The 12,046-nt window shown below is 39.4% G+C and overlaps 1 protein-coding gene across 3 annotated transcripts in view; it reads right to left on the bottom strand.

The window, feature by feature from the left end:
- The window catches only part of LOC145304516 (V-set and immunoglobulin domain-containing protein 10-like), a 121,981-nt gene that overhangs the window by 47,860 nt on the left and 62,075 nt on the right, over positions 1–12,046 (bottom strand). For 2 of the 3 annotated variants that reach the window (XM_080146400.1, XM_080146399.1), the window contains exon 4: positions 4,418–4,462. In XM_080146400.1, the coding sequence (XP_080002526.1) occupies positions 4,418–4,462 (45 nt within the window). The remainder of the gene's footprint in view (positions 1–4,417; positions 4,463–12,046) is intronic. The other variant, XM_080146401.1, reaches the window with a different exon arrangement.

Genomic DNA, 12,046 nt, shown 5'->3' with positions numbered 1-12,046 from the left:
TCTATCTTACTATCAATCTATGTTTTACAGGGAGGGAGGGGACATTGGGCTGTTTATTACAATAGTCCCCAAAGTATTTTGATATATTTCTTACTTGTTGGCTTAACAACCTTGGGGACTTTCATTGAATTTTGGTTGGTTGGCTTATCAAGTTTCCGAACGACGGGATAATTTGGTGTATCATCATTGGGGATGTACATCATAAAATCGGCCATTGTCTTATCCCTTTAGATCCCTGATTTATCTATCTATCTATGTAATGTTTACCTATGTATGTAATGTAATGTTTACTACTTATGTAGATGCTTTCCCATAGAGTGTCAATAGAGCAATTAACACCCCCCCCACTCCTTATTTTTAAAATAAATTAAAAATAAGGCTATGTTTTACCCCGTCGTGACCTTATAAATGCGGTGCACTAACCCTGCGAGGCTAACAAGCACCAAATATAACCTAACCTAACCTGACCTAAAGATATTGGATCATGGAAAGAAAACGAAGTAACGGGTTTCGTCGTATTTTCACAGTAGCTTTTCTCCTATTTCTAGCTCCTTTGGAGGCCCTAACCCTGCGGGGCAATCATTAACATTTACCTTACCTAATCTAAAATAGCCTATCAAATGCTATTGTGAAAATACGACGAAACCCTCTACTTCGTTTTCTGTTCATTATCCAAGTAATTTAAATAAAAAAAATAAGGGGGGGGGCGGGTGCTAAGTGTTCGACAAGGCACTATAAGGGAAAGTGCCCTTATGTAAATATGTATAAAAGAAATTGCCAACCACCAGTTTTGGTAGCATACAAACATTATTCCTTCTTTTTTTAGTAAAGTTTTACATATCCGTCTGTTTGTCTGTATATCTATAATACAAAGTAGAACGATATGTCTGTCTGTCTAACCCCTAAGATCTTAGTAACCACTGAATCAATTGGGCTCTACTAAACAGGGAATATACATACTGGTCCTGTGATAGTTTTAAGCTATTTATTAGGGGCCAACACACCCCCAAAAGAAAAATAAATGAATTTCTTTTTAAAACTATAATAAAAAAGGGGGATATTCTACTATACCCCCTCCAAAAAAATTCCCATCTCCGAATGGTTTTTCTACTTCTTTTTAAATCTAAAAAATAGGAAATTAGGTTGTCAAAATCAACCTGCTCTCCCTTTAAGTATCCCAAGAGGCCTCTACGGGCGTAGCTGCTAATACGTAATATAATATACATATATATCCTGATATAACTTTTTGAGGAAAGGGTACCACCACTTCCCAAGAGAAATTCCCCTATAAAAATTACCCCCCCCAAAAAAAAAACAACATTTTTTAAATTCTTATTTTTAAAACTAAAATAAAAAATTTAGTTGTCGAATTCTAACCCACCACACATGAGTGCCCCTTGAGGCTTCTAGGGGGCGAAGCCGCTGAAATATATATATATATAGAGAGAGAGATAAAAGTAGAGAGAAAGATAATACAGGAGTAAATTAAAACTATATAGAGAGATAGATAGATAGATAAAGAGAAAAAGAGAGAGAGAGAGAGAATTAGTGAGAAAGAAAGAGAAAAGAGGAGTAAATTAAAACTATATGTAATTTAACTTTCAAATACATGTTATGCAACTTAAATTTACATAACAGACAATTGTAAAAAGCAAACATTTTGGCTTTTATACCATAGCTAAAAAATGAAAATAAGGGAAGTATAAGTTTTATTTATTACTTTTAGGTTATGTTAGGTTAAATCTATTACAGGATAAACCTGCAGGATAAGGGCACCGCAGGGGTAGAACCCTCAGGACATACCCATCACCCTTATTTTAATTTAAATTTTAAAAAGTACCAATATTTTCAAAATTTAGGAAGTGTTTGACTACATGGATCTAAAGGATAAGACAGTAGACGATAAAGTGATGACCATCCCCAATAATGATACACAATATTACCCCTTATGTAGATTACAATTAGTAGTAAAAACGTTTGGACACTCCACTTATTAACAGACTAATTAAAATTCAATAAAAGTTTCCAAAGTTGTTAAGCCAAAGAATAAGAAAACATTTTTATAAAACTTTGGGGACTAGTGTAATAAACAGCCCATTGTCCCCTCTCTCTCCACTTGGTTGGTTTGTATAACAAACTAAATTACATAACTAGGAATTCAATTTTTGTCTCAAAAGTTTTAATTTAATTTACACAGTATGAAATTGTAGTAGAATTATATATTTTGTTCAACTGGACTATCTCATTATATTATAAACAAGGATGACAACATCCATAAGTAGCGAAGCACAAAATTTCGTGGATGGGACTGACGGTCATTGTTGTTTTCTTCAAACGACGGGAAATTTAATTTTGATATCTTTAACTGAAAAAGTTTTGAAAATCGATTAATAAACACCAAAGATATGGGGGAAAATGTAAAAATAAAAGAATAGCCAAAAACCTGCAAAAAGGCAGTCTGACCGTCATTGTTGATTTCTTCAAATGACAGGAAATTTAATTTTGATATCTTTAACTGAAAAAAATTTGAAAATCGGTCCATAAACACCAAAGATATGGGGGAAAATGTAAAAATATAAAAATAGGGAAAAACCTGCAAAAAGGCAGTCTGACCGTCATTGTTGTTTTCTTCAAACGATGGGAAATTTAATTTTGATATCTTTAACTGAAAAAAGTTTGAAAATCGGACCATAAACACCAAAGATATGGGGGAAAATGTAAAAAATATAAAAATAGCAAAAAAAACCTGCAAAAAGGCAGTCTGACCGTCATTGTTGGTTCTCCAAACGACGGAAAATTTAATTTTGATATATCTAACTGAAAAAATTTTGAAAATCGGACCATAAACACCAAAGATATAGGAAAAATGTGGAAAATAAAAAAATAGCGTAAAACCTGCTAAAAAGCCGTCCGACCGCCATTGATGTTTTATAGTTAATTGTGCTCCTTAATAATGGGAATGTTGTCAAAAATTTGCAGCTTTCTATCTTTTATAGGAGCTGAGTAAATCCCATTTCCCCCATAGCGTTACGGACGGACTGACGGACTTCCCTACTAAAAACTTTATTAAAGTGAAAGAAGGGGTCGATAAACTTGAACAAGGATGACAACATCCATAAGTAGCGAAGCACAAAATTTCGTGGATGGGAATGACCGTCATGGTTGTTTTCTTCAAACAACGGGAAATTTAATTTTGATATCTAAAACAGATATTTTGAAAATCGGATCATAAACACCAAAGATATGGGGAAAAATGTAAAAAATTTGAAAATAGCCAAAACCCTGCAAAAAGGCAGTCTGACCATTATTGTTGTTTTCTTCAAACGACGGGAAATTTAATTTTAACATCTTTAACTGAAAAAAATTTGAAAATTGGACTAAAAACACCAAAGATATGGGAGAAAATGTAAAAAAAATATAAAATAGCCAAAAACCTGCAAAAAGGCAGTCTGACGTTCATAGTTGTTTTCTTCAAACGACGGGAAATTTGATTTTGATATCTATAACTGAAAAAATTTTGAAAATCGGTTCATAAACACCAAAGATATGGTGGAAAATGTAAAAATAGCTAAAAACCTGCAAAAAGGCAGTCTGACCGTTATTGTTATTTTCTTCAAACGACGGAAAATTTAATTTTGATATCTTTAACTGAAAGAATTTTGAAAATCGGACCATAAACACCAAAGATATGGGGGAAAATGTAGAAAATCTAAAAATAGCCTAAAACCTGCTAAAAAGCCGTCCGACCGCCAGTGATGTTTTATAGTTAATTGTGCTCCTTAATTATGGGAATGTTGTCAAAAAATTTCAGAATTCTATCTTTTGTAGGAGCTGAGTAAATCCCATTTCCCCCATAGCGTTACGGACGGACTGACTGACGGACTGACTGACGGACGGACGGACGGACGGACGGACAAAGTGAATTATAGAGTAGCTTCGCTACTAAAAATATACATTTCCGTGGATAGTAAAATGATATATTTTAATACTAAGGACAGTTTTGTTAGCCCGATATGAGACATATATTAAAGCAATTATATTCAATAATACAAAAACAAAGATCCATAAAAGCAAAGTAATGATTTCCACAAACGAACATATACACTTGTAGGGTGTCAGAACTGAATTAGCAGAATGTTAATGCATAAGACTAAACAAAATTGTAAGTAAATTTGGTGCAAAACTTCTTAAATACAGGATTCTGTTTAAGGACATACTTACATTTTTTACTTGATTATATATAGAGATGCTTCACTTACTAAGTTATACCTAACTGTGATAGGGATAATCATCCAAAGTTTCAAATAGCTAGAACAATTATAACATGCCTAAAATTAACGAGCTACAAGTGACGTAGGTTCGTACAGACCCTAATCATAGAAAAGCTTAGCTGTTTAAAAAGAAAATGTGTACTTACTTTCCAGAAGAACCTTCATCACGTTCTTGGATCCTGTAAGAAACACTTTATATTAATAATCATTGAGACCTGCTCTATAGTTGGATAGATAGATAGATAGATAGATAGATAGATAGATAGATAGATAGATAGATAGATAGATAGATAGATATATATATAGATAGATAGATAGATAGATAGATAGATAGATAGATAGATAGATAGATAGATAGATAGATAGATAGATAGATAGATAGATAGATAGATATATAGATAGATAGATAGATAGATAGATAGATAGATAGATAGATAGATAGATAGATAGATAGATAGATAGATAGATAGATAGATAGATAGATAGATAGATAGATAGATAGATAGATAGATAGATAGATAGATAGATAGATAGATAGATAGATAGATAGATAGATAGATAGATAGATAGATAGATATATAGATAGATAGATAGATAGACAGATAGATAGATATATAGATAGACAGATAGATAGATAGATAGATAAATATTTTATTATGTATATTATTGTAATTATTACTAGTAAAGGTCAATTACATAAAATCATGAAATACCAAATAAAAATTATATTCCATCAATAAACAAGAATTGTTTAAAACAAAACAAGAAAAATTTATATGGAAAACGTTGGTGTAAAAGTTTGGACACTTCTAGTTTGAACCAACCAATCATAATTTAGTAGAAGTCCCCAATTCTTTTGTGCTTATTAATATGCAAAAGTGGGCACCAGTATAATTTTAAGTCCAATGCCCTCTCCCTTCCTGTGAGTGACAAATCTCAAGGATCTAAAGGGATGAGACAATGGCCGATAAATAGGTGTACATCCCCAGTGAGGATACACAAAAATTACCCCTTCTATAGATTAAAATTAGTGGCTGAAACGTTTGATCGCTCAACTAAATGAACCAATTAATCAAAATTTAAAATGATAGTCCCCAAAGTTGATAAGCCAATGAATAAGAAAACGATTTTATAGAAATTTAGGGACTAGTGTAAACATCCCATTCATCAGCAGACAACAAATTAATTATAAAGTAGCTACGCTTCTGAATTATCTCCATACCGATTTACGTACATAAAAAGTGTAATAAGAAAGATAATTAAAAATATAATTGTTTTTCAGCACGATATCTTATATTTCATACACAAAAAATAGATTTTTTATCATGAAAAAGAATTCTATATTTTTTAAAAATATAAAGTCTGCAGAGAGAGAGAGGGGACAATGGGCTGTTTCTTACACTAGTCCCCAAAGTCGTAAAATAACGTTTTTTTTATTCGTTGGCTTAACAACTTTGGAAATTTGATGGTTGGCTCATTAAGTTGAGTGTTCAAACTTTTCAACCACTAATTTTAATCTACCGAGGGGGTAATTTTGTGTATCATCATTGAGGATTTTCATTAATTTATTGTCCATTGTCTTCCAATTTTTTGGTCAATTTCAACGCTTTGAAAGGTATTATACAAGTTTATGGAATATTTATACTTTTTTTTCTTAAATTATAATAGATTAGAGAAGTTTTATGATATTTTTCTAGTATGGGTTCGATTCATATCCGCTGGATTAGAACCGGACATCATCCATACTGAAATATTATGTATAGCATCGTGTTAAAGAAAATTTTCCATAAATATTAAAATAAAACCATATACTTTATAGCAGTTTTGTAAGCCACCACCTTCAGCCTTTCGGGACTAACAAAACTGGTTTTACTTTTATGATTTTTATTTATAATATCCGCGGAAAGCTTATAACACGACGCGATCCATAATTGATACTAATGTTATTAATGATTTATTTAATTTTAAGCTTTACTTTAATGAATTTTTTCATTCTAGTTGTATAAGAAATTAAAATCTTTTAAATCTCCTTTCCAAAGAAGCTTTCAAATGCATAAATACCAAAATTTATAAATTAAATGAATTGGTTATTTATCGCATCGTATTATAGACAGCTTTCCGCGTATATTAAAATAGTAAATTATAAAATTAAAACCAATTTTGTTAGCCCCGAGAGGCCGAAGGCCTGGACTAACAAAACTAGTATTAATTTTATAATTTTTATTTTAATATTCGTGGAAAATTGAATGTAATAACATGCAATACATGGTTTTTCAGTATAACTGTGAACCGGTTCTAATCCAGCGGATATTAATCGGTTTCAAAGCCATATTGGAAATTGGTTTCGGGATTATTTTTAATTTCTAGAATTTGTGCAGATATAAAAGTAACACCATTGACAGTTCAGCCATAATACCAGGGAAGGCAGGGGACATTGGGCTGTTTATTACACTAGTCCCCAAAGTTTTAAAATAACGTTTTCTTATTCGTTCGCTTAACAACTTTGGGGACTATAGTGTGATTGGTTCATTAACGTAGGTGTTCAAAGGTTTTAACCAATAAGTGTAATCTACAGAAGAGGGACTTTCGAGGATCATCATTAGGGGTGTTCAATGTTCATCAATTTATCGGCCATTGTCTTATCCCTTAAATCCCTGAGTTGAATATAACACGATTGACAATTGAGCCATAAGTTGTATCTGGTAGAAAAGGCTGTACTGTAAAGAGAGAGAGGGGACAATGGGCTATTTATTAAACTAGTCCCCATAGTTTTACAATAACGTTTTCTTATGTGTTGGCTTAACAACCTTGGGGAATTTTATTGAATTTTCAATTGGTTTGTTTACTTAGTTGAGTGTTCAAACGTTTCAAGCACTAATTGTAATCTACAGAAGGGATAATTTTGTGTATCATCATTGGGGATGTGCATCAATTTATCGGCCATTGTCTTATCCCTTTAGATCCCTGAATAATCCAGTTGTGCCTGCTAGAAAAAGCCACAGTACAAAAAAGCAGGAATCTAAAGGGATAAGACAATGGCTGCTAAATTGATGTACATCCCCAATGATGATACACAAAATTACCCTATCTGTAGATTACAGTTAGTGGTGGAAAAGTATAATAAACCAACCAATCAAAATTCAGTAAAAGTCCCTAAAGTTGTTAAGCCAACGAATAAGAAAACTTTAATATAAAACATTGGGGACTAGTATAATAACAGCCCTTAATCATGAAATTTGTACTGGCCTATAATTGGTCATTTGTATTGTATGATGTCATTTTTATAGGCACTATATTAAAACTTTACTTGCATCCGATTAAGAACAAAGAAATTTCCCACTTTCGTTTACAGCAAAATTAAAATAATTAAAAAATTAAAGCAATTTTAAAAAAACCTTCTAAAATTGTAAAAAAAATCTTCCAATTCTTTTATTTGTTAAAACCTTAAATAAATATTATAGAAATTGTAATATCCGGAAGGGCCGCTCTGGAGAGAAAAAGGTTTTTAAATGCTTCATTTCACAGAATTAAATAAAAAGAAAATTTGTGTCATCAAAAAAAACGGTGTTTTTTCTTTTCAACCAATAAATCAAAGTGGTCTTGATGACATATTTTTAACATATGTATAATCTTAAAGATATTATTTTTTTGTAATGCTGTTATTAATACTAGCGGTTACGCCCCTAGAGGCCTCTAGTGGCATTTTAAATGTTTTTATTTTATTTAAAATATGTATTTTAAGAAATAATTTGTCTAGTTATACACATTTTAAGGACCTATGAGAAGCTATCCTGCAAGGATGACAACATTCATGAAAGCAAAGCTCTAAAATGGGTTGACAAACGAACATTAACACTTGTTGAAAAAAGAATCGGTATTTCAAAAATCAGATAAATAGAATAGTTATAACATATAAAATTTGTTGTCGAAAAGGAATCATCATACAAAGTTTGAAATCGATAGGACAGTTCTGACCTGTTTAAAATTAATGAAAAGATCTAACTGTCCCAGACGAACGGACGGACCGACCCTAATTATAAAAAGCTTCGCTTTTAAAAAGGATTATCATACATTTCTAAAATTTTTATAGAATTGCCGAATTAATTATTCGGTTTGTATGAACTTTTTAATAAAAATCTATTCTACGAAATATATTTTAAATTTTGGTCAAACTTTTTGATATTAAATGTCTGGTAAGCCGAGCGTTCTCGGCCCACGGGGTAACAAGTTCGGATTCAACGAGCCCTAGCCTTTAAGTATTCTACCAAACAAACAAGCAGGATTCAATCATACAGAAATTATATATTTAAACTGAATAATATTTACAAGTTATGTTTACTATATATATACAACAAAATATAACAATGGTTAGGTTTGAAGGGGGTGTGGGGCGCTAGGGCTTAGCGCCCGACGGTAGACAGGCTGTGGGGGCAGCGGTGGTAAAAGGGGAGGCAACGCCTCCCGATTATATAAGCGCGTGAGGGACTCGTGATAGTTGCATGTTTGAGTCCCCTCCCCACATTTAGGCAGGCTAGTTTGACCGCTGGGTGCGGGGTCAACAGCGGTCATGAGATGGATGGTGATATAATAGGATTAGTGCGGGGGGTTTGTTATCATAAGTCACAGCGAAGCAACTCTGCAAACGGCCTGTCCGTCTGGGTGTCGTATTACCACAACCTCCCCTTCAAGGGTTGCGTGGCTCCTGAGCCACCAGGCCTTGAACCTGGGGATACGACAGCCTATGCCTGCGCCGGACAGGCAGTTCTTGGGGCACAGCTCGATGGAGGGCAGCTCGGGCTACACAGGCTCCCTGGGACACTCGTTGCTCGGTCTGACTGTGGTTGGTGATCAGCATTGTCAGCTCCTGGTTGGCTTCTAGGCGTGGGTTGGCGACGGCCAAGCCTCGCCGCTGGAAATTTTGCCTCGTCTGCAGGATCAGTTCTGTCGCGGCTGGTAGCTGGACACGGAGGCCTAGGCAAACTCTGGTGGTTCCTAAGGGGGGAATGGTGATGGCAAAGGGTGCATAGAATTCCATGGGGGCGCCTGCTTGATTCAGGTTGCTTGGTCTCCTAGCTCCTACCCGGATGGGGATGGCTGTCATCAGCAGGGGGCACATGGCTTCTTCTTCTTCTTCTGGGGCGGCCTCTTCCATCGCCGTGGCCGGCTCTTCTCCTACAGGCTCGCTGCTGGCTGGCAGGTTCTCCATGTCCGCGTCAGGGTTCCAGATGGCATCTCTGAGTGGCTCTGGAGCGGGCGGCGGCGGCGGTGGTTCGTTGGGCTGCTCCTGCAGGTTCTCCTCCACTGGGTCACGATCTTGGCCGCTAGGCTGTGGGGCGGCTGCGGCTGGCTGGTGCACTGGGAGCTCTCCTGGGTTGCTAGCTGCGGGCGCCGCCGCTCCAACTGGCAGCTCGGTGGCATCCTCGTCGCCGTCCATGTCAATTTGGATGTCTTCTGGGATCTGGTGGGCAGTCACATCTCCAGTGTATTTGCGCAGTCGGCCTACATGCGCGGTAACTTCTGAGATCCTGGCTACTGGAGAGGCAGGTTTAATGACATAATGGACTTCTGTAGCTTTCCTCACTACTTTCCAGGGGCCAGTCCATCTCTTGGTAATCTTGGCTGCCTTCCCTGGCACCAGGCGGGGGGCCAGGTACCAGACCAAGTCTCCAACCTCATACTTGGCCGTGCCTTCGTAAGCTGCCGCGCTCCTCCTGATGGCTCCCTCCTCCTTCTGCTGGATGGCATCATACACTGCATAGTAGCGCTGCAAGAGAGCTTGGACGTTAGCTGGAACTGAAGCATATTCGGTCTCTGGCAGCCGTAGCACCATGTCCACCGGAAGTTTGGCCTCTCTCCCAAAGAAGGCCAGGAACGGGGTCACGCCAGTGGATCTGCAGGCCTTGGTGTTGTAGGCAAAGGCGATGGCAGGCAGGTGGGGCTCCCAGTTGTTATCGTCTCTGTCTAGGAACAGGCGCATGCCTGTGTTGAGCGTCCTATGAAACCTCTCCACTCGGTTGGACTGCGGGTTGTAGGGTGGTGGATGTGTCAGGCCAATCTCAAGCCTGGAGGCCAGTTCCTGGAATACCTGGCCGGTAAATTCCATTCCATTGTCGGAATGGATCTTCAGGGGACATCCGAACGTGGCCAGGTGGCGGTGCAACAGGGCTTCAGCCACCGTGAGGGTGCGCTTGTTGGGGATGGCGTAGAGGCTGACAAACCGGCTGAATCCATCTTGGCAGGTGAGGATGTAGCGGTTCCCAGCTGGGGTCTCTGGCAGTGGCCCCACCAGGTCGATGAATAGGACTTGCTGTGGATACCCCTGGCGGGAGGGCACGTGGATCCCCTGCTTCAGCCTCTCCTTGGTAACTTTCTGGACACACTCAGGGCAGGTTTGTACCATCAGGCGGACGTCACGGGCCAGGTTGGGCCACCAGAAGTGCATGGCAACGCGGGCGATAGTTGCGTCCATCCCAAAGTGCCCAGCCATGGGGGTCCCATGGGCTAGAAAGAACGCGTCCTGCTGGAGGGCCGAAGGCAGCAGGTATCTTGTCCTCTCTCCTGTCAGAGTCTGGTCAGTGGTGGTGAGGCAGCCGTGCTCGTCAAGCCCCAGGGCGGGGAAGCGACTGGCGTACTGCTGCTCGTCTCGTTCCTTGCCACGCAGCTCAGCCTTGGTTGGGGCCTTGCCATCAGCCACCCATTGGCGGACACGGAGCAGGAGGGGGTCCTGTGTCTGGGCCTCCAATACTCTAGCTGAATCCAGTCGGGCGGCAGGAGGCCGGCTAGCTGCGGCCTCCCCTAGCTGGCAAAGGTTGTGGATATACTCAGCCTGCTCTGCTAATTCTTTGGCGCTAGCCGTTGGCATGTTGGCATCTTCCCGGCGGCTGAGGGCGTCGGCGTTGGTATTCTGGGTGCCAGGCCTGTGGCAGACGGTAAAGTCTAAGGCCGCTAGCTCCTCCTGCCAGCGGGCCACCATCCCTGTGGATGTGTTCAGTGATTTCATCTGTAGCAAGGCAGAGGAATCAGTGTTGATCTGGAAGCTGCGGTAGGACAAGATGCCGTGGAATTTTCGGATCCCATACATAATGGCGGCCATCTCTCCCTTCCAGGACGGGTAGCGCGTCTCAGGGTCGGTTGTCTTGCGCCCCACGGCGGCAATCAGCCTCTCCTTGCCCTCCTGGCATTGACTCAGTATGGCAGAGATGGCGCGGCTGCTGAAATCTGTGGTGAGCTGGAACACCGCTGGCAAATCAAACCTGGGCGGCGCTCGGATGGGGGCCTTGCGGAACTTGTCCTTGAGTTGCAGCAGCTGGGCTTCCATCTCAGGCGTCCAGGTTAGGGCCTTGGCCGTCTTCTGCCGATTCATCTCGTAGGTGAGGTCTGCATACTCTGGGATGAACAGGCGGTAGTATCCAAAGAACCCCAGCAACGCCAGCAAATCCTTGGGGGTGCTAGGGGCTGGCCAGTCCAAGATGCGGTCAATATAGTCCTCTTGCATGGCTATCCCCTCACGGCTGAGGGTGTGACCCAGATAATCCACCTTGGATCGGAACAACTTGGTCTTGGCTGGCTTGAGGCGGATCCCTCCCCTACGGTGGGCTTCCAAGACCTCTCGGAGCCTGGCCAGGTGGGCCCAGGTATCCTGGTGGAAGGTCAGGACGTCGTCAAGGTATGACTGGAGGTTGGCTGTGCCTAGTGGGTTGAGGACCCCTGCAATAAACCTGGAATAGACAGACGGTGCCGTAGCCAGGCCAAAGGGCATCCTTTTCCATTGATAC

This window comes from Acartia tonsa, chromosome 13, assembly GCF_053477335.1.
Source record: "Acartia tonsa isolate MP-2025a chromosome 13, ASM5347733v1, whole genome shotgun sequence".
Taxonomy (NCBI): Eukaryota; Metazoa; Arthropoda; class Copepoda; order Calanoida; family Acartiidae; genus Acartia; species Acartia tonsa.
This window is presented reverse-complemented; position numbering and strand designations above follow the sequence as displayed.